Source organism: Jaculus jaculus, chromosome 2 (assembly GCF_020740685.1).
Source record: "Jaculus jaculus isolate mJacJac1 chromosome 2, mJacJac1.mat.Y.cur, whole genome shotgun sequence".
In the NCBI taxonomy this organism is placed as follows: Eukaryota; Metazoa; Chordata; class Mammalia; order Rodentia; family Dipodidae; genus Jaculus; species Jaculus jaculus.
Window position 1 is genome coordinate 5,331,389 of NC_059103.1, and position 23,341 is coordinate 5,354,729.

The following is a 23,341-nucleotide window of genomic DNA, read 5'->3' on the forward strand; positions in this document are numbered from 1 at the left end:
GAATAAAAACAATAGAAGCAACTGAAAACGGAAAGTCTGAACCAACATAGGTTTAGGAACCAGAACATGAGAGAGAAAAATGTGACAGGAGAATGACTTACCTTGGCGCTGGGAGATGGAGCCACGGGAAAAGCATTTGCCATGCAACTCTGAGTCTAAGGTCAGACTCCCAGATGCCATGCAAAGCCAGAGGCTGTGGTGGGCTTTTATAATCCCAGTACCTATGGTGAGAAGGGAGGCAGAGGATTTCCCAGAAGCTTACCAAGTGGTGAGCAAGAGAGCCTGCCCCAAAACAAAGGAGGTAATGAGGATGACACAAAAATTGGCCTCTAACCTCCATACCTGTTCTATGGTAGGTACGCAGCTGCACATGCATGCGTACAGGAACACACAAAACAAAACACACCAAAACAACAAACACACTGAGTGCAATTTAGGTTGCTTCATCATGAACCATGATCTTACTTGTGATGCAATCACAACATCTGCAAGGAACACATACCATGAAGTCCAATATGGTTGGAAGCCAAAACCACTATCTTAATGTATGGGAAGGCAGGACATCATAATAGAAATGGAATTTAAGATTCAGGGAAAATCAAAATGCTATACACCAATGGTTGCAGTCAGGTTCACATTGCTGGCAGAAATCACCCAAGAGCAGCTTGTAGGAAAAAAGGTTTATTTTGGTTTACAGACTCAAGGGGAAGCTCCATGATGGCAGGGGAAAATGATGCCATGAGCAGAGGGTGGGCATCACCCCCTGGCCAACATCAGGTGGACAACAGCAACAGGAGAGTGTGCCCAACACTGGCAAGGGGACACTGGCTATAACACCCATAAGCCCACTCCCAACAATACACTGCCTCCAGGAGGCGTTAATTCCCAAATCTCCATCAGCTGGGAACCTAGCATTCAGAACACCTGAGTTTATGGGGAACGCCTGAATCAAACCACCTCAGCAGCAAAGCTGTTTTCTCTTCCCTAACAACCAGGCTCACAGAGGTCATGAGAAGAGGATGGGGAGAGCCACTTCTGCAGCCGGGGAAATAAGCATGCGTTTTAGGTCACTCAGCTTTTACAGATGTTTGGTTAAATAAGATTCGGCCAGACTTCACCTCAGCTGTGAAGAGATACCTGGAGCCTTGGCTCCCTAGGGGCGCCTCGTGACACTGAGGAATGCTTTCTGCTTAGACAGCTTTAAGCTCTATTAGGTGTGCTCTAAAAGCCAAATCAAACCACTGCCTCCCCATCCTGGTCTCATGAATGGCCAGAGCCCCTCACCCCCACCTCTGAGCAGCTCTAGGCTTGAGAACACTAACTTTGAGGCTTAAAATCCCACAGATGACTCACTGAGAAACCAGAGTTGTAAAAACTTTAACAATTTATTAGTCTTGTTTTCCAGTAAAATATTCACATAATGTCAAAAGAATGGAATGATAAAGATACAGCTGGCTACCTTTAATTAATCCCACATAAATATTTAAAATCTAAAAATCTCAGAGGATCATCAGGCCAAGTAGAAATTTGATTCTTCAAAGCAGGTATTGCTTTACTGTTGTCATTAACCCCGTCAGTAACATGACAATAACGGGCACTGGTAAACAAAGCGTTTGCAGAGTCCTTTCAAAGCTGTTCTGGTGAGTCACTGTCAGTCAGTCCAGGAAGAAGATGTTACTGAACTGTGTGGCACAGAGCTTCTTGACCTCTTCTGCAAAAAGACCAGGAAACAGCATAATGAGTATGGGTTCTTAGTTAAAAAGATTACATGACAGGGCTGGAGATACGGCTTAGCATGTAAGCCAGATGCACAAGGGGGCGCACATCTGGAGTTCGTTTTCAGTGGCTGGAAGCCCTGGTATGCCTATTCTCTCTCTTACCTGCCTGTTTCTGTATCTCTCTCTCTCAAATAAAAAAAATTTTAAAAAGGTTACATGATGTGTCAATACCAGAAATAAGGGAATGTCCACATTTTAATTTACACATTAATTTTGACCTTAAACTGCATAAGGATAACAAAACTGACAGTGTGGGGAGTACCTAACAAGCTCACAAGACCTCAATGCTTCCCAACACACCAGAACAGCACTTCTTCGGGCCTGAGAGAGCTATAACCCAGTGTGAAGAGTTCCTGAGACACCCATATCTTGAGAACTTTGATCAAAACACAATGCAAGGGCTGGAGAGATGGCTTAGAGGTTAAGCGCTTACCTGTGAAGCCTAAGGACCCTGGTTCGAGGCTCAATTCCCCAGGACCTATGTAAGTCAGATGCGCTAGGGGGCGCGCATATCTGGAGTTCCTTTGCAGTGGCTAGAGGCCCTGGTGCACCCATTCTCTCTCTCTCTGCCTGTCACTCTCAAATAAATAAACAAAAAACAAAAACATCTTGGAGGTCTGGTGGCTTAGACTTTACATGCTAAGTCAGGCCTAACCACTGAGCCATGACCCCAGCCCTTCACTGGGGGATTCTAGGGAGGTGTGCCAATGCTAAGCTATGACCCAAACGCTTTAAATTTCAATTTCATTTCAGGCATGTAGTAACTGCCATTCTTTTTTTTTTCCCCAAGGTAGGATCTCACTCTAGCCCAGGCTGACATGAGCTCCTTCTGTAGTCCTAGGCTTGTCCCAAACTCAGTGACCCTCCTACTTCTGCCTCCTGAGTGATAGGGTTAAAAGGTGTGTGCCACTGTGCCCAGCCTGGTACTCTTTAATGGACTTATACAAGTCCTAACATAAAAACATTTAAGAAGCCCTATAAGCCTGGCCTCTGACTTCCCTTACAGTGAGCATGTGGGTGTCTCCCCAGCCTGTGCTGTTGCTTGCCTCTGGTCTAAGCAGAGCAGCAGAGAGGCCTGACTCAGTGAAGGGATGCTGCCTTTCTCCAGGACAATGGTCAGCAAGCCTCCACAGGACAGCCAGTGGGTCACACGGTGCAGAGCAACCACTGATCAGATCAGCCACTTTGGCTGGAAAGTGGGAAGATGCCTGGGTTCTTCTGCTAATGTGCAGGTGGTGATGGCTGGACTGTTACATGAATCCAGCAGCTCTGAACATAGAAACATGTTCTCATCATGAGATAGATAAAAGGTCATTTTTAATATTTTATTTTTATTTATTTGACAAAAAGAAAGAGGCAAAGAGAGAGAAAATGGACACAGCAGGGCCTACAGCTGCTACAAATGAACTGCAGATGCATGTGCCACCTTGTGCATCTGGTATATGTGGATCCTGGGGAATCAAACCTAGGTCCTTTAGCTTTGCAGGCAAGTGCCTTAATTGCAGAGCCACCCTTCTAGCCCAAAATGTCATTTTTATATATAGTATGTGGAGCCATAGGGTTAAGCATTATATAAAATTTTAGCAACTGACAAGTTTCTTACGCTATAAGGAGAAAAACATTAAAAAGCATCTACCAGTCATGATTTGTTCTACCTACCATATTTATTTTCATTTTATTTATTTAATTACTTTTTCAAACAAATCCCCACTATGAAGCTAAGGCTGGTCTTGAATTTGTGATCTTCTCTTGCTTAGGCCTCCTAAGTGCTGGGACTATGGGCATGTACCACCAAATCTGGTTCTACTATGACCCACTGAAAAGAAAGCTCTGAAATATCAGTAATAGAGGTAGAGATAGCTCAGTTAGTAAAGTTGTTGTCTTCTAAGCATGAGGACCTGAGTAGATCCCCAGTGCCTACATACAAATGCTGAGCACAGTGACGTGTGTGTGCCTATAATCCTGGAGAGACAGACAGGTGATCTCTCTCTGATCTCTGACGAGCTCGTTGGCTAATCAGTGTAGCCTAGCCTAACTGGTGAGCTCCAGGCCTTGATACAGAGAGACCCTGTATCAAGAGTGAAAGGCATTCCTTAGGGATAACATGGAGGTTGTTCTCTGGCCTTCACACATACAGCACACCCATGAATCAAAATCAAAGCAGTGACATTACAATTCTGCTGAAATACCAAATCCAGTTACCATTGACTTCGATCAGGTTTGCATTTTTTTGATTTAGAATCACATACAGCTCCCGCTGATCAGATTTTTTCCCAACAACCCAATAATCGCTCATGGCTTTCACAATGATTTCTTCATCTTCATCTGCTCTGTAAGACAAAAGTTTCAGAATACAACAGTTTATTCTATACATAGCTAGACTGTGAAAGTGGAAAAAACATCCAAATCAAAATAGGGCACTGACTGGTCATTGATTCCAGGAGTGAGTAAAAAGCAACTCAAAGCTTAAGGACCTGCTAATATGTAATATCCATGAAGAGCTCCCAGACAATTGCCTTTTTCCCCCCCCTCAAATTAAGGTCTCACTCTAGCCAGGCTGGCCTCAAACTCAAAGTGGTCCTCTTACCTCTGCCTCCCAAGTGCTGGGATCAAAGTTTTTTTTGTTTGGTTTTCAAGGTAGGGTCTCTAGCCCAGGCTGACCTGGAATTCACTATGTAGTCTCAGGGTGGCCTAGAACTCAGGGAAAATCCTCTTACCTCTGCCTCCTGAGTGCTGGAATTAAAGGCGTGCACCACCATACCCAGCTAAAAAATATTTATTTACTTACATGTGCATGGTGGACCTCTTGCCACTGTAAACATACTCCAGATGCACTCACCACTTTTGTATTTGACTGGGAAACTGGACCATTGAACCTGGGCCAGCAGGCTTTGCAAGTGTCTAGTCCCCTGGCTCCCAGGGTCACGTAGTTTTATAGAAAACTATTTTGCTGTATGTGGTTGATCATGTCTGCCATGCCGGAACTCAAGGGGCTGAGGCAGAAGCTTCAAGGACCATTTGGGCTACATAGTGAGACCCTGTCTAAGTAAGTAAGTAATAAGGTTCCTTTAAAATCTCTTTTCATAACAGCAACACCTACTTTGAGAAGTTGCTAAAATTACCTAGTAAAATCACTGTTGATGTCACCTAAAATCTTCATTAAATCTGGATGGACGGATGTCAGTGACACACTGGGTGTTTTCCTCATGTGAATTGTACTTTTCTCTGCTAAATTCATATGATTGAAGTAGATGAACTTAAACTGGGGCTCTTTTTCAGACCTGTAAAAACATGTTGAGATGGGTAACATTCTGGAGGAAGAATTCCAAACTATAAAGCTACATCAGGAACACATCATGGCAAAGGTCTTTGTTTCCACTGGCTAGGCCTTCAGACCAGAGTCTTAATGCACTGCAACCAAGTCTTCATTCATAACGTGTGTGGTGGTTCATGACGACAAAGTTCCCCAGAGACCTGAAGCCTATGTTCTAAATACCAAAAATAGTGCTAGAGAAATGGCTTAGCAGTTAAGGCACTTGCCCGTGAAGCCTAAGGACTCATGTTCAACTCTCCACGTAAACCAGACACACAAGGTGACTCAAGCGCACAAGGTCAACACATGCATACAAGGGGATGCATGCACCTGGAGTTCAATTACAGTGGCTGAAGGCTCTGGCATGCCAATTCTCTCTCTCAAAAAAAAGGTCAGTCTGTTGGGTTCAAAAATCCATCACTATGTGGATTTTATTGCTCACAAAGTCTAAAGTATTTACTTGTCCCTCTGCAGAAAGTTTGCTGGACTGGAAAGATGGCTCAGAGGTTTATGCACTTGCCTGCAAAGCCTAACAACCCAGGTTTGATACCCCAGTACCCACATATATCCAGATGTACAAAGTGGTGCATGTATCTGGAGTTTGTTTGTAGAAGCTGGAGGCCCTGGTGTGCCCATTCTCTCTCCCCTTGCAAATAAATAAATAAATAGTTAAACAAATTTTAAAGTCTGCTGACCCCTGTCTGCTTTCAGATTAACATGCCATTTATCCCCATGCTGGGGAATGAATGGGCTTTCCATGTGAATTAACTAGCCACATGACTAAAGCTCACTGTGTAGTAACCCAGTCTGTCACCATGTTAAGGAACACTGTCCTTTTCCAGTGAAGTAAAATGAACACTTGGACTGGGACTTGCATCTCTTTCCTAAAGGCAGGACTACTATGCTCCTTCCTGGGCAGAGCCTGCAACTTTCTCGGGAGCCGCATGGAAAGCTGCGGCACACAGCCCTCCCCACCTTCTCCCAGCTCCCTCTGAGTCTGGGGAGTCTGTTGAAGCACAGCCTAAAGGCTCGGAGGCCCTATCTGCTTACCTTGGGGTTAGCAGCCACTATCAGGAGGGCTGAGGGTGCCTGAGACCTGACCTCCGGACCAGTGAGTTACTACTGCAATACCTGACATCTAGGCAAAGCAAGATTGTGGGTAGTTTGGCTTCCAGGAAAATGAAAATAAAATGCTTATAAAACCAGGGATTTTTCTTTTTTGTATGCCTATAAAACAAGCGGGTTGGAAAGATGAAAAAAAAATTTAAATGCCTAGAAAGAGTTGCAGTTCAATTGTCTGGATAGATAAGTAACAAATTAAAGTTTTGATTGGTTTATCTCAAAGCACTCAATGGCTTCTCTCTTTTCTCCACTTTTAATACATAGCGTTCTAGTCTTTTCTATAGCCAAGTTGGAATTTACAGGATAAAAGTTTTAAGTAGTTAAGACAGGTATAGATAACTGTAGACTCTTCCTACTCTACCAGCCACAAACAAATACAGAAAAAAAAGACTATTTTCAAAGTGCTTTTAAAAGAAAAATGCTTGTTCACATACACAGCAAGGGTGATTATCAACCTACAACAAAGATGGAACACAAATTACTTCTGAGCTGGGGCACATGCACTTACCAGCATCTTGCCCAAAGAGCTAAAAGTAACTCTCTTAACAAACGAAGATTTTTTTTTTTTTTCCAAACACAGTATCATACAAGAGTTCTGCCTTCTATAAAAAAGAATAAACTGGGTTGGAGAGATGGCTTAGCAGTTAAGGTGCTTGCCTGCAAAGTCTAAGGACCCATTTTCAACTCTCCAAGTCCCACATAAGCCAGATGCACAAGGTGATGCAAGTGAACAAATACTGCACATGTGCACAAGATGGTGCATGCATTTGGGGTTTAACTGCAGTGGCTGGAGGCCCTGGTGTGCCAATTCACTCTCTCTCATAATAAATAAATAAATGAATAAATAGATGGTTAACCATGTCAATATAGACTAAACAGTACAGAGTTCTTCAGGATGACTTATATAAAATTCAGTACCGAAAATACTCTCACAGTAACATCCATGTTAATGCTGGCTGGGCACGGTGGCCTACCAGTAATCCTAGTGCTTAGGAGGTAGAGACAGCAGATTCCAGGAGCAAGCTGGCCAGACAGACCAGCCAAATAAGGAAGCTGAGTAAGGAGGATACTCAATATTGACTTCTGGCCAAGAAAACACACACACACACACACACACACACACACACACACACACACGGTGTCTAAAGACAGAGAGGGAAGCAGGGAGGATGAATGAACAACATCAAACTACCCATCAACTGGGAAAGATGACTTAGCAAACGAGAATACTTAAACACCAATGACAACAGGGAGGCATGTCCATACCCACTGTCTAAAGCTGACATTTGTGCAGATTTATGTGAGGAAATCTATTTAAAAAGCCATAGTGCCAGGTGTGATGACACATACCTTTAATCTCAGCACTTGGGAGGTTTCATGAGTTCAAGGCCACCCTGAGACTACACAGTGAACTCCAGGTCAGCTGAGCTACAGGGAGACCCTACCTCAGAAAACAAACAAAACAAAACACCCCTAAAAAACCATAGTGGTCACAGGTGGTGGTACACACCTTTAATCCCAGCACTTGAGAGGCAGAGGTAGGAGGACTGATAAGCATGAGGCCACCCTGAGACTACATAGTGAATTCCAGGTCAGCCTGGGCTACAGTGAGACTCTACCTAGAAAAAAAAGTTAGTGTATGTCCCTTTGTTTACTTTTTTTTTTTAAAAGAGAGAATTGGCATGCCAGGGCCGCCAGCTACTGTAATTGAACTCCAGATGCACATGCCACCTTGTGTGCTTATGTTACCTTGGATGTCTGGCTTATGTGGAACCTGAAGAGTTGAATATGGGCCCTTAGGCTTCGTAGGCAAGCACCTTAACCACGAAGTCATCTCTCCAGTCCTGTGTTTGTTTGTTTGTTTGTTTATTTATTTATTTTGTTTTTTGAGGTAGGGTCTCACTCTAGTCCAGGCTGATCTGGAACTCACTCTGTAGTCTCAGGCTGACCTCGAACTCACGGCGATCCTCCTACCTCTGCCTCCCGAGTGCTGGGATTAAAGGCATGCGCCACCACGCCTGGCTCTGTGTTGACTTCTTAATTTTGTTTAAAAACAAGGACATTACACTGGGCATAGTAACCTATGCCTATAACCCCAGCATTCAAGAGGCAGAGATGGAAAGATCATTTCAAGTTCAAAGTTAGGTCTACATGCTAAGTCCCAGGACAGCCAGGGCTACATAAGGCATCCCTGTTTCAAAAACAACAACAACAAAACCAAAAAACAAAGTCAGGCGTGATGGCACATGCCTTTAATCCCAGCACTTGGTAGGAGGATCACTGTGAGTTCAAGGCCACCCAGAGAATATAGTGAATTCAGGTCAGCCTGAGCCACAGTGAGACCTTACCTCAAAAAACCAAAAAGTGAAAACAAAACAACAAATCCTTAAACAAACACCAGAAAGCACTAGGCTTTCTCATATACCACAACAAGTAACTATATATTTTTTACCTTTTTTTTTTTTTTTTTTTTGGTTTTTCGAGGTAGGGTCTCACTCTGGTCCAGGCTGACCTGGAATTAACTCTGTCATCTCAGGGTGGCCTTGAACTCATGGCAATCCTCCTACCTCTGCCTCCCGAGTGCTGGGATTAAAGGCGTGCGCCACCTAACTATATATTTTTAATACAGACCAGACTAGCCTCAAGCTTGTGACCCTCCCGTCTCAACCTCCCAATGCTGGGATTAGCAGTGTTTACTACCAACCCTGGTAAAAAGTTGAGGCTCTAGGGAGGGCCGCAGCTGACAAGAGTGGGAGGCAGAGGTCATGGAATAAATAATGCCCTGGAGATGCGGCCGGGACTCTCTCCTCCAGGGCTGCCTGTCCACACCAACCTTACTTCTGTGGAATGTGGAGTTCTGGAGACTGCAAGACTTCAACTGGAGTGCAAGACAGTGTGATTTCCGTGAGGGGTTACAGAAGACAAGCATATTTATACCTTCTAGACCTCAGCTTCTATCTTTGGACAAATAGGATTTGCTATCTGGATATTTAAAACCTCAGATGTATCAGAATGGGGTGGGGTTGTGTGTGGTACTTCCTCCACCACTCATCTGCATTTCCTTGAGAGTCTCTCTGTGAACTGGGAGCTATCATTTTTTTTCAGTCAGATTGGCTTAGTAGCAAAGTCCTAGAGATTCCCCATGGGGCTGGGGTTACAGATCCAGTTGTATATGTGGGTGCTATGGAATCCTTCAGGGCCAATTAGGCTGTTATGCTCATGCAGCAGGTGACCTTGCCCAGTGAGCCATCTCCCCAGCCTTCAAGGACCACCTGAATGCATGCCTGCAACCCGAGCACTTGAGAAGCTGAAGGGCCACAGGTCCCAGACCAGTCTGAGTACACAGTGAGGTCCTGACCCAATAAACATACAAACCAACATGTCTTGAGCTGGAGAGATGGCTCAGCAGTTAAGGATGCTTGCCTGCAAAGCCTGGGTCCAATTCCCTACACCCACACATAGCCAGATGCACAAAGGGGTACATGTGTTTGGGGTTCGTTTACAGCAGCAGGAGACCCTGGCATGCTCATGCTTATTCTCTCTCATATAATAAATAAATAAATAAATATATATATATATGTATATATATAATATAAAATATATGTATTATAAAAATATATTAAAATATATTAAAATTATATATTTATATTTGGTTTTTCAGGTTGAGTCTCGCTGTAGCCCAGGAATTCACTCTGTCGTCTCAGGGTGGCCTCAAACTCACAGTGATTCTCCTTAACTCTGCTTCCCAAGTGCTGGGATTAAAATTGTGTGCCATCACACCTCACCTCAAATAAATTATCTGTAAAAACTATGCTAAGGTCAACTTTCAATGGTGAGTATTCATTCTTGACCTAGCGCATGCTCCTCAGCTGTCTACCATTTGTTTTGCCATTTTGCTTTCCAGGCATCCGAGTTTTCAGGGGCTAGTGATACCGTACAGTGGGTTCTGATCTCTAGGACAGAGGGAGAGAGATGAGAAAACATCCAGGAACACTGAAGGCTCTTATTGGGAGTGGATGGGTGTTTGCTACAATGTTCATAATAAAACTGGTTTCTAGGAGAGGATAACAGATATCCAATATCCTCTCCCAGAAACTGTAAAGAAAGTAACCCGACCCAACAGTGCTCAATGGCTACCCGTTCTTGAAATCCCTGGGATGCGTGCCATGACACGCACAGGAAGCGCAGGCAAGATGACTTCAAGCCAGGTCACCTCCTCTGGGCTCGGGGGAAGGTAGTTCAAATGTAAACTGCCCCATGAGTTTACAGCTTACATGATTCATACAAGGCAGATCTAACATACTCATGCCTCTTTCAAGAAAGAAAGCCAGGCCATTTCCAAGTCAAAACTCAAACAACGAAGCCGTGCTACCAGATGTGAGCTGCTCAGCACTTTCCTTTCTGGGCTTTTTCTCTCTTCTGTTCTGCTTGTGTCTGAGTTTGAGTTAGGTCCTCATTATCTAGCCCAGGCTGGCCTCAGACTCCCCTTGTAAACCAGGCTGGGTACTCCTACCTCAGCTTCAAGAAAGCTGAATTACAAGCATGTGCCACTACACCTGGCTCTCTTGCCCTTACTTTTGCTATCTTCTTTTCCCCAAACCAGGGGTGCTGTCAACAGCAACAAGCCATACCAGGCACAGATCAAAGAGAACTTCCATCTGGACTTGTGTTAAGCTTCTAGGGGACAATGCTTACTTGAAACCACAGGCGCACAATACAAAGACTGCCAACAGGGTCACACAGAAGCTCACAGCTTGAGTAAGTACTCAAGTGGACAGGAAGTCTCTGTAAACAGGCTTGAAAGTCTAGTGTTTTCTATCTGCTCACTTTATCTACAATAATTCTATTCAACACTGAGAAGAGGAGCAGGGGTTCGATGGCTCTGCAGTGTTCTATGGAGCAAGACACTTAAGCCTCAGTCTCCTGAGGCTGTCAGAACCGGCACTAGCACCCAACACCATGAGGCGTGGCCCTTCCCGTCCAGCTCACACTTCAGGCCACGTGCTCTTCGGTAGTGTGATGAGAACCATGTTAACCAACGCCATCCCTGTGAGCACAACCATCAAAGGCTTAAGTGACACTCATGAAGCGAAGGCCACAGGCTTGGACAGCACACCTCCTTACTCAGGGCTTCATGATGCCAGGCCAGGTAGAGCTGAGGAGATACTGACAGAAGAACCCAAGCCCACCATCACTCGAAGTGCAGTCCCTGGGAACCACCCAGGATTCAACAGCCCATCACTGCATTGTAGATTCCGAGAAAAAAGGATGTTAACACTGTCCACACTCTTAAGTAAAGCTATACTCGTCCACTACCGGTCAGGTGCTAGAAAGTACACATGAAGCAAAGTACAAACCCAGATATTCTCTTGTTGATGTTAAACTGCTCACAGATGTCAGAAGCCAGCACTGTGAGCTGGGGCCCAACAATGCTGTCCAGTCTCCGGCAAAAATCCAACGTCAACTGTATGGAGGCTAGCAGGGAATTTAAGAAACAACATTTAGTGTTATAATACTTTGTGTCAAACTGGTCAGTATTCATCTTATTGGCCAATACTTAAAAGTATTCCAATGAAAACTTTTACTAGTCAAATGGTTAAAAGTAAGGAAATTGGGCTGAAGAGATGACTTAGCAGTTAAGGCACTTGCGTGCAAAGCCAAAGGACCCAGGTTCAATTCTTCAGGACCCACATAAACCAGATGCACAAGGTGGCACATGCATCTGGAGTTCGTTTGCAGTGACTAAAGGCCCTGGTGCACCCATTCTTCATCTGCCCCCCCAATAAATAAATAAAACTTTTTTGGGGAAAAAAAAACCCAGGAAATGAAACAATTCAATGATCAAATTCCCTCCTTCCCCAAATAGAACTAGGCAAGATAAAGTTTGTAATATTTAAGATGAAAAAGAAAGTCTACTCAGTGAGAAGTCACTATGCATTGCTGAGGGGTGGAAAATGGCTGCCTGTCCCAGGCAGATCTAAGATCAAACATTTATTTAACACATGTGACAAAGCACTCAGAGCCATGGGCTGTTTGATACTTCACAAACACGTCACTGAATCCCGAGTCCTGCTAAGGCAGGCCCCACTGCTGCCCACTGGTCAGAGGAACAGAGGGGCACTGAGTCCTGCTGCCAAACAGAGAAGGCCCAGTCTTTAAAATATGAGCAGGGGTCAGTTAAAATGGCAGAGATGCCAGATGGGGCGAGATACTTAAAGGAGCCTCTCCATTGCTCCAGAAAAGGGCCCAGCAAGCTGCAGAAAGCTGAGCCGTCAGGCCGAAAGCAGACACAAGCAGGCACCTACCATCAATCATAAAGCACACAGCTGCACTCATGGCCTGGGGGGAAACAAAACAGAGATTACAAATGTGTAAAAGTGCAGAAGGAGGCTTAACTGTTGAAGCAAATGCAGTGATCTAAGTCTCGATTTCCACAAAGCAACTGCAGAGTTCCTTCTCACAGACCACCAATCTGGAGGCAGCCTGGGCAGTACTGCTGTGAGGAGGGCCATGAGTCTCCTGCTGTGACGGTGGCATGGTGTCATGTACAGGGCATGTCCTCATCAGCCAGGGGTGCAAATGGAAGCACTATGAGGAAAGGGACATGATAACTTAAAGTGATCTACAAATACACCAATGCAGCTAGGGGGCAGAAGAAACAAATACCTGGGCCTTTATGGCTCTGGTCTCTCTGTATGCACCCGACAATGTCTATTAACACAATTTTCCAAAGACCGGAAGCTACTCTCACCCAATCCCCTTTACACTAGCAAATGATGCATTTACATCATTAACGAGTAACCGGCAACCAGGATCATATGTAACACCAAAACTACAGGGCTCAGCAGATAGCTCAGCAGGCGACATGCTTGCCTCAGAATCATGAAAACCTGAATTCAATCCCCGGTACCCATGTAAATATGCTGGGCATGGTGGCACAGGCCTATAATCTCAGCACTGGGGATGCAGAGACAGGATTTCTGGGGCTTGCTGTCCAGTCAGCCTAGTCTAATTGGTGAGCTCCAGGCCAAGGAAAGACCCTGTCTCAAAGGAGGAGGACAGTGTTCCTGAGGAGGATGCTTGGCGCTGTCCTCTAGCCTCCACAAGTACATGAGTATGCCCATCTGCACATATGCACACACAACATATGCATTTAAAAAAGAAACAACCAAGCCAGATGTGGTGGCACATACTTTAATCTCAGCACTTGGGAGGCAGAGATAGGCAGATCACTGTGAGTTTGAGGCCACTCTGAGACTACATAGTGAATTCCAGGTCAGCCTGGGCTACTGCAAGACCCTACCTCAAAAATCCAAATAAATAAAAAGTAAGCTAGGGGCTGAAGAGATGCAAAGCCTAAGGACCCAGGTTTGATTCCCCAGAAACCATGTAAACCAGATGCACAAGGTGGCTCATGTGTCTGGAGTTTGTTTACAGTGGCTGGAGGCCCTGACATGCCCATTCTCTCTATCTACCTACTTTCCTCCCCAAATAGGTAAATAGATTGTAAGACCCTACTGCTGAAGACTCCACATGCTTAGGCTGGAAGGTCACTGAGAAATCCTGCTGGAGCTGAACTGAAAACAACCTCCTTTGTGTAGACCAGCTGACAGAAAGCTGGAAAAAGCTACGCTTTTACTCTCCATGGTAGAGAGAAATCACCAGTGGAGATAAACAACAGTGAACACTGCAAGCCTATATTTGGCCAGCCAGGCCAAATGAGCCAACAGGTGCAATACTGGCATGTCTGTTATGAGGGAAACCAACCACTCTCTAATTTGACTGAAGGCCCACTTCACAGGAGTTCAATACATGCCTGATACTGAAAACAGGGGAAGTCATGAGCCCTAGGGGTGTAATGTCTGGTGCTGTCTGAATAAATATATGTTATGTTCAAAATAAAAGACTGATTGAGGAGGAGGGGATGTGATGGAGAGTAGTGGAGGGGGAGAGAATTACCATGTTTCATTGTCTGTAATTATGGAAATTGTCAATAAAAACAGAAAAATAAAATTTGAAAAAAAGGTAAGCTGGGTGTGATGGTGCATACCTTTAATCCCAGCACTTAGGAAGAAGAGGTAGGAGGATCATTCTGAGTTCGAGGCCAGCTTCAAGCTATAGAGTGAGTTCTAGGTCAGCCTGGGCTAAAATGAGACCCTGCCTAAAAAAAAAGGGGGGGGCAGTGCAGGGCATGGTAGTTCATGCCTATAATCCCAGCACTTGGGAGGCTCAAGTAGGCAAGTATGAGGATTGCAATGAGTTCAAGGATAGCCAGCCTGGGCTACAGGATGAGTTCTAGTTCAACCTGGGCTAGAGTCAGGCCCTGACTAAAAAACAAACAGCAACAACAACAAAAAGGGGGTCTCAAAGAAGAAATTACATCTCTCCAATCAATAACCTAAAGCCGGGCGTAGTGACACATGCCTTTAATTCCAGTACTCAAGAGGGAGAGGTAGGAGGATTGCTGTGAGTTCAAGGCTACCCTCAGACTACAAAGTGAATTCCAGGTCAACCTGGGCTAGAGCAAGACCTTCCTTGAAAAAACAAACAAGCAAGCAAACAATAACCTAACCTTCCATCTTAAGGTTAACCTTCCATCTTAGGGCACAAAGAACGAACAGAACCCTGAGGCAACAGAAGGAAGAAAATATTGATCAAGGAGAAAGGAGAAATAAAGAACAGAGACAATAAATGAAACAAAAGATGGTTCTCAGGAAAGACCAGCAAAACTGAAAAGCTCTTCCTCCAGGACTAGAGGTGATTTCAGTGAGCACAGCTAGGAATAGAGAGGAGTCTCCACTGCCGAGACTGTACAGGAAAAGGAACACAGTATGTAAATATGATCAAAGCTTGCACACTAACAAACCGGCTTAATGGAGGCCACAAATTCCTGCAAAGAAACACAAACTACTGCAAGTGTCTCAAGAAGAAACAGAAAATCAGGATAAGCTATAACAAGGACTAGTAATTTTAAAACACAAAGAAAAGCCCACAGGCTGATGTCTCTACTGAGAATCCCACCAAATGTTTAAAGAATCAAAACCAATCCTTGACAAAGTCTTCCCAAAAATAGAAGAGGGAACACTTTCCAACATTCAATACTCAGACACTGATACTGCAAGGAAGATCCAAGGCCACAGCCCATGAGCATCAGCTCAGTCTCTGAGCACAAAAAGTCAGCTATACAAAGTGCAGCTGGGTCGCCACGGCCAATCTCTGGTAGACTTGGCCAGGGCAGCTACAGGCAGCCCCCTGGAGGGTAGCACTCCACATACTCTTTCTCTTAAATAAATAAATAAATGAAAATTTGGGTTTTAAAAAATGTTTCCATTTCCCTTTTTTAAGGACATTTATCTTTTTTTATTTATGACACACAGAGGGGCAGGGAGGGAGGGAGGGAGAATGGGTACACCAGGGGCCTCTAGCCACCTCAAAGGAACTCCAAGCGTGCATGTGCTACTATGTGCATCTGGCTTACAGGGGTCCTGGGGAATCAATCCTGGCTGTGCAGGCAAGTGCCTTAACCACTAAGCAATTTCTCCAGTCCTTAAAATTTTGCTTTTAAATAAGTTCTTGTTTGTTCCCAGAATCAACCTTTTTTTGGGGGTGGGGGAAGTTTGAGGTAGAGTCTCTCTCTAGCCCAAGCTGACCAGGAACTCAGTATATAGTGTCAGGCTGGCCCCAAACTCACATCCATTCTCCGACCTCAGCCTGGAGCGCTGGGATTGAAGGAGTAAACACCATGCCCGGCTCAATTTTTGTTGTCATTGTTGTTGTTTTTTTCCAAGGTAGGGTCTCACTTCTAACCCAGGCTGACCTGGAACTCATTATGTCGTCGCAGGCTGGCCTCAAACTCACAGCAATCCTCATACTTCTGCCTCCCAAGTGCTGGGATTAAAGGCATGCACAACCATATCTGGCCAGAATCAACATTTTAAGCACCTGTAGGGTTTTTTTGTTGTTGTTGTCGTTTTAAGGTAGGGTCTCAGTCTAGCTCAGGCTGATCTGGAATTCACTATGTAGTCTCAGGGTGGCCTCGAATTCATGGTGAATTCTACCTCTGCCTCACAAGTGCTGATATTAAAGGTGTGTGCCATCACGCCTGGCAACCTGTAGGTTTTTTTTTTTTTTTATCACATTTAAGAATAAGAGAACAAGGCAGTTACGGCGCTTGCCTGTGTAACCCAAGAACCCACGTTTGACTCTCCAGATCCCATGCAAGCCAGACACACAAAGGTGAGGCAAGCACAAGGTCCCCACTAGGTGGTGCAAGCAACTGGAGTTCGACTGCAATGGCTGAGGTACTGGTGCACCAATTCTCTCTCTTGCTCTCATTTAAAAGAGAGAGAGAAGCCAGGCGAGGTGGTACATGCCTTTAATCCCAACACTCATGAGGCAGAGGTAGGAGGATCACCGTGAGTTCGAGGCCACCCTGAGACTACATAGTGAATTCCAGGTCAACCTGAGCTAGAGAGAGACCCTACCTTGAAAAAGTAAAACAAGAGGCAGAGAGAATAAGAAAACCAAAAAGCTGTCGAGGAATGGAGGCTCCAGTGGCATGCAGGATGAGAAAAGCAGTCCCACCGGGCACATGGGAACACCAGGGGAGGTGGTCTAATTCTCAGGTGAAGATGCTCACATCAGCCACTCTCAGTTTCTCTGACTTGGTAACTGTCTTTTTAAACAGATCACCTTCACCCTGGGGCAGGTGTTCAGCTGCAGACCAGTCTGTGTGCAAGAATAAGAGGCGGAACTGACTGATTTACAGATAATACCTTCCTTATTCTCCTCTTTCCAAGGACACTTCCCACCTCTACCCCTCAGGTGACCACTCCTAAGCCAGGAGTTTCTGGAGGTTCAGAAGAGCAAGTGAGCTCCTGGCTCAGCATCCTGACTGGAGCCTTCTTGACTTTTCTCCTAGTCTCTTTTATATCTTCCAGGTAGGGGTAGTATTTCTTCACCATCCCCTCTTTCTGTTTTTCTGGGACATAATTTTTAAGTATTTATGTATTAAAACTTGTGTGGGGGCTGGAGAGAGAGCTCAGGCAGTGAAGAGCTGGCCTTCCAAGCATGAGGACCCAAGTTCAATCCCAAGAACCCATGGAATCCCAACCTATAATCCCAGCACTGGGAAGGCAAAGACAGATAGCTAGCTACTGGCCAGTCAGTCTAGCCCACTTGGTGAGCTCCAGGCCAATGAGAGACCCTATCTCAAGCAGGTGAGTGGTCCCTGAAGAATGACACCTGAGGTTGTCCTCTGCTCTCCACACATTAAAAAAAAAAAAAAAAAAAAAAAAAAAAAAAAAAAAAGCCGGGTGTGGTGGCGCATGCCTTTAATCCCAGCACTCGGGAGGCAGAGGTAGGAGGATTGCCATGAGTTTGAGGCCACCCTGAGACTACAGAGTGAATTCCAGGTCAGCCTGAGCTAGAGTAAGACCCTACCTCGAAAAACAAAAACAAACAAACAAACAAAAAATCTGCAGTTTCAGGTGTAGAAGGAGATGAACATGTAACGTTTCCTTTCTTAAATCACACATGCCTTTAAAAAAATAAAGGCTGGAGAGATGGCTTAGCGGTTAAGGTACTTGCCTAAAAAGCCAAAGGACTCAAGTTTGATTCCCCAGAACCCACATAAGCCAGATGCACATGGTGCCACATGCGCCTGGAGTTTGTTTGGAGTGGCTAGAGGTCCTGGGGCACCCATTCTCTATCACTACCTGCACCTTTCTCACTCTATCTGACCCCCCCTCAAAAAATAAAAAAGAAATAAATAAAAAGAAAGAAGAAAAGAGACAGAGGTGGGTGGATTGCTTGAAGGCCTGAAGCCTAGGAATTGAAAACCAGTCTAGGCAGCATAGTGAGACCTCATGCCAAAATTCAAGAAACTAAACCCAACAAACATACACATGCAAGAAAGTATCTTGGCAGAATCTAGACACTATACAGAACCAGCAAGTCCACAACTTTAGAAGTCAGAGCTAAAGCAGAATTCACTTAAGTGTGAGCACAGCCCACAGCAGAGGAGCTGAAGCACTGGCGGCAGCGTCCTCTGAGAGCCTGCGGTCTGTGAGCCCCGAGTCTGCTGCTGCGGCCAGTTCCCCTCGCGCTAGAGCAAGACTGTTTACAAGGGCTGAAAACAAATGGCCTCCTGCAGCACAACACCCACCTCGAGTTTCACAGTAATAGAACTTGCAACCTTTTTCCAAGCAACACGTAAGAGGTCTGCACAGGTACTGGTGTACACATGCGGTCTGCACAGGTACTGGTGTACACATGCAAGGGCAAGAGGTTTACTTTAGTATCAATCTGGGACACCGGAGGGAAAAGCAGTTGTTACCTTATAAACAATTAAATGGAGCGCTTCATAAGTGTCATCTGTATTTACAAAAATTTTGGGGAATCTGCATTTTGCTTCTGGATCATTAAGGTTCAAAGGTCCAGTAAGAAATCTTAAAAGTAAGCACAGAAATGACTCAACTCAATAAGGTAAAATGTAAACAGGATACATAAACAGAATACATTCCCATTCAATGTACAGCAGTGTGTTTTGAAGCTACATGGTAAACACTAGTCAGAATACAATAAAGTAACAGCTTGTATCTGCGGGAAACAACAGAACTTTGTTGGTTACTGCCAGTAAGATAGCACAAAGGCAATTCAATGTTCAGGATTTATCTTTACCAGCAAACAAGATGAACCCCAGTGACTCCAAGGACAGAGCTCCTACCTTCCATAGTGCTGAAGATTTCCTGGCATCTCTGCCCTCCCCGGGGAGTCCCGTCCAGCCAGCTGCAAACGCAACGTGGACAGTGATCACTTCTACTTGCACCGCTCAGACAAACGGCGCCCTTGCTCCTAGTTGGTTACATGCCGTTTGGCTACATCAATTTCCCATATCCCCCTCCAACAAGAAAAGAGTTGGGGTGAATAACAGAAGTGTATGACGAACCCATTTTAACCAGGACTGTCAGAACAGTAACTCCATCCTAGCCTATTTCCCACAAGGCAATTTAGTTACTTTCCTAAGTATACAAATTCTCAATTGGGCGTGGTGGCACACGTCTTTAATCCCAGTACTCGGGAGGCAGAGGCAGGAGGATTGCTGTGAGTTTGAGACCACATAGTGAAATCCAGGTCAGCCCGGGCTAGAGTGAGACCCTACCTCAAAAATGAAAAAGGAATACAGATTTCTCCACATGCTCAAGTTACTTAATGTCATTTTGCACCACCCCATGAGAAACATCCTCTTCCCGTTTCCCACTTGTGGAGACTGAGGTTCACATAATGGCACCACACACAGCTAAAGAGGAAGGCCCAACAGTAACATCAGGCCTCATTGTATCTCCAGCCACAGCAGCTAGCTTCCTCCAAGGTTTATACATGTCACACATTCCTAGTTGATTTTGCTGAAGATATACCATTTCAACATTCACAGGAAGGAAAAATGCAAACCCAACAGTCCTGTTGGCTATAACTTGTTAATCCTTCAAAAGGCTTGGTTGTCCTTCTATACAGCTAGCACATAACCTCAAAAGCTCTACAGCCCCTAATAACCCCGCAGTGAGCTCCCACAAGAGACCACACACCCACATTCGCACTCAACAACTCCTCATACGCCCACAGTGAGCTCTCACCACCAGAGACCACACATCCTTCGTACTCCGATACATGTTGCCCTTTAGGCAAACAAGACAGTACCCGAGTCTCCTGGGGTGATGCCCGACTGTCGTGGGTTGACAGGCCTCTGAAGCAGTCTTTGAGCAGCTTACAAGCTGCAGATTTGAGATTTGGCAGATTCTGAAGTCAAGTCATAGCTTTGCCAAGACATCCTCACTGGTGACCTTATGCTATGGTTTGGAAATTTTTCTTTTGAGGTAGGGTCTTACTCTAGCCCAGGCTGACCTGGAGTTCACTGTGCAGTCTTGGGCTGACCTTGAACTCACGGCAATCCTCCCAGGGCTGCCTCCCGAGTGCTGGATGTTTTTGATTTAGAATGTCCCCCAAACACTTGTATACTGAAGGCATGAGCCCTGGCTGGTGGTGCTGAAGGGTGACTGGACTATGAGGGTACTAACCTCATCAAGGGAGTGGTTCATTAATAAATTCACAATTGAGTGGACTATGAAGAAAAGTAGTTTACCAGGTATACCCATGAAGTACACTCCTGATTGCTTGCTCTCTTCTCTCTGCTTTTCCAGCACCCCGAGGTCAACAGCCTCCTCAGTCACATGTTCTCATGACATTCTACTCTGACTTAGACCCAGCCAGCCATGGACTGAAACCTCTGAAACTGTGAGCCAAACAAATCTTTCCTGCATTAACTTGTCTTCTTCAGGTATTTTACCACAGTGGTGAGGAGCTAACACCTCAGCAGGGCTGGGATATCCCCTAAGTCCAAGCAGTAATATCTGTAGTATTACGGAGTGTGACCGAAGTTGGGCGTGGTGGCGCACACCTTTAATCCCAGTACTTGGGAGGCAGAGGTAGGAGGATTGCAGTGAGTTTGAGGCCACCCTGAGACACACAGTGAATTCCAGATCCCAGGTCAGCCTGGGCTGGAGCAAGACCCTACCTTGAAAAAAAAAATAGTGTGATCAAGTCTTGGGACTGCTACAGAAGATCAGGTCATAGGGTATACATGACACTACCAACAGTGGATGGTACAGAGGAAGTAGCCCACACTGTCAGCCACCGTGTTCAAAGTGACTGGAAAAGGGCTAAGCTCTGAATGAGCTCCTTCTCAAAACCACTTTCTGTTTTCTTGTGGTGCTGGGAAGTGATCCCAGGCTCTTGTGCATGCAAGGCAAGTCTATACCACTGGGTTACACCCTAGTCCCTCCTTCAGTTTGTTGCTAAAAAATATATTTTTCATTAGAGAAAGAGAAAATGGACACGCCAGGGCCTCTAACCACTGCAAACAAACTCCTGACATATGTGCCACCATGTGCATCTAATTTATATAGGATCTGGAAAATCGAGCCTGAATCCTTAGGTTTTGCCAGCAAACATCTTAACTGCTAAGCCATCTCTCCAGCCCTCTTTCAGGTTTATTATTATTATTCTTCATTTATTTATTTTATTTATTTATTTGCAAGGGGAGAGACACAGAGAAAGAGAGAGTTGGTACACCAGGGCCTCTAGCCACTGCAAATGAACATCAGATGCATGCACCACTTTGTGCATCTGGCTTTACACAGGTAACATGCCATCTTCTCATAAAAAAATGACACACTGTAGACAGACTGTATGATTAGCCAGTCACAGACCTCTGGCATTCTGAGTTCTCTGAAACCTGTTTTCCCTCGACCTCATGAACTGCTCTCTTCAGAGCATACTTCTGCATTGCATCTGAACATAACAGACTACAGAAAAGCTGACATGCACAGTGTCTATACACAACTGGATACTACCAAATATCACACTGACATAAAACAGCTCAGAGGTAGCTGTGCCCCACCCGCCTCCCTGTCCACTGTGTGCATCTAGAGAGAGTGCAATCATACCTCAGGTTCGATGTGCCTGGGGAACAGAGAGGTGGTGAGGTATTTGTATAATATTCTCATGTCATCTTGTTCTAACCCACTCCTGAAACATCAGAAAAGCACTGGGTTAAGGTTTGCAATTGGTGTTTGGTCTTCCCTTTGCTCTACAGCTAAGCTTAGCTTCTCTTCCTTTACCTTACATGAAGACCCCACCCTGACTGGGAAGCTCAGGAGGGAACCAGGTCCACTCCAGTGCTGGAGCAAGCACTCCACCTCAACCTGCTAAAAGGGCTACTGCTTCACAGTTCTACATTTTATTTTATTAACTGGTTTTAAAAATAGTTTTAGCTAGGCATGGTGCCTCACGCCTTTAATCCCAGCACTCGGGAAGCAGAGATAGGAGGATCGTTATGAGTTCTGGGCTACCCTGAAACTGGAGTGAATTTCAGGTCAGCCTGGGCTACAGTGTACCTCAACCCCCCCCACCAAAAAAAAAATTGAGGAAAGTGGGGGGGAGGCATACTGGAGCCTATTGCCATTGCAAACGAACTCTAGATACATGTACCACTTTATGCATCTGCCTTTATGTGGCTACTGGGGAACCAAATGTGGGCAGGCAGGGTCTGCAAGCAAGTGCTTTGAACTACTGGGCCACCTCCCTAGCCCTGAAAATTTGTTTTTCTTGTTCTTTTGAGGTAGCTCTCACTGTAGCCCAGGCTCACCTGGAACTTACTCCATAGCCCATGCTAGCCTCAAACTCACAGCAATCCTCCTATCTTGGCCTCCTGAGTGCTAGGATTAAAGGCATATATCACATCTGGCCTAAAATTTTTTTTAAGGAAAGGAGGTAAGTAGACAATGAGGCTGCATATGGAGTTTTTCTATTCACCGTAACTGAACGTGGCCTTCGCATTTCCAGTGCTCTTCTATTCCATCACACATGAGAACGAGTTCTGCCTATCCTGCAGTTAAGTGCTGCCTTCTCTAGACCCCTTGCCTTGGATGCAGTGCCTTGCCCTCTTCCACACCACAGCTCTGCTTTCAAGGGTCAATACTCATGAGTCCTGACCACACTTCAGATGTTATGGGAGCCCCATGCCCTATGGCAACCTTCTTTTGTGCTCTAAGCAGGGAGGGACATTCTGGGTGCAAAGGAAAAAGAGAAAAGGTGATGTTTATGACAGTACCAAGTCTAAGTCTACAAGGCAGGCTGAATTTCAAACTCGAACATATAGAGTTACCAACTCTTTCTTTTTTTGGTTGTTAATGTGCGCGGGTGCGTGTGTGTGAAGGTGCATGAGGACAACCTCAGGTGTTGCTCCTTAGGTACTGTCCACCTTTTCTGGAGACAGGCGTTCTCACTGGCCTGGAGCTCACCACGTAGACTGTGCTGGCTGGCCAAGGAGCCCTGGGGATGCACCTGACTCAGCCACCCCCCCCCCCCAGTGCTTGGATTTCAAGCACTGTTAAGATGCCCAGCATTGTTACATGGGTTCTGGAAAGTTCACTCAGGTCCTCATCCTCACTTTACCAACTGAGCTATCTTGAATTATTTGCAGAAATCTTTGAGAGAAGGACAAGGAAGGGTTGAAGGAAAACCCAAACCAGCCTGGATATTACTTTCCTTTGGATATAAAAACAAGTCT

At 45.2% G+C, this 23,341-nt stretch overlaps 1 protein-coding gene across 1 annotated transcript in view; it reads right to left on the reverse strand.

Annotated features, from left to right (window-relative positions):
- Window positions 1-1,366: 1,366 nt before the first annotated feature.
- Ccz1 (CCZ1 homolog, vacuolar protein trafficking and biogenesis associated) overlaps window positions 1,367-23,341 on the reverse strand; it is a 35,165-nt gene continuing 13,190 nt past the window's right edge. The window contains exons 7-14 of the mRNA XM_004666353.3: window positions 21,717-21,798; window positions 18,941-19,002; window positions 18,551-18,662; window positions 12,519-12,552; window positions 11,571-11,688; window positions 4,901-5,059; window positions 3,981-4,108; window positions 1,367-1,711 (exon numbers count right to left, since the gene is read on the reverse strand). Of these exons, the coding sequence (XP_004666410.1) occupies window positions 1,656-1,711; window positions 3,981-4,108; window positions 4,901-5,059; window positions 11,571-11,688; window positions 12,519-12,552; window positions 18,551-18,662; window positions 18,941-19,002; window positions 21,717-21,798 (751 nt within the window). The 3' untranslated portion in view covers window positions 1,367-1,655. The remainder of the gene's footprint in view (window positions 1,712-3,980; window positions 4,109-4,900; window positions 5,060-11,570; window positions 11,689-12,518; window positions 12,553-18,550; window positions 18,663-18,940; window positions 19,003-21,716; window positions 21,799-23,341) is intronic.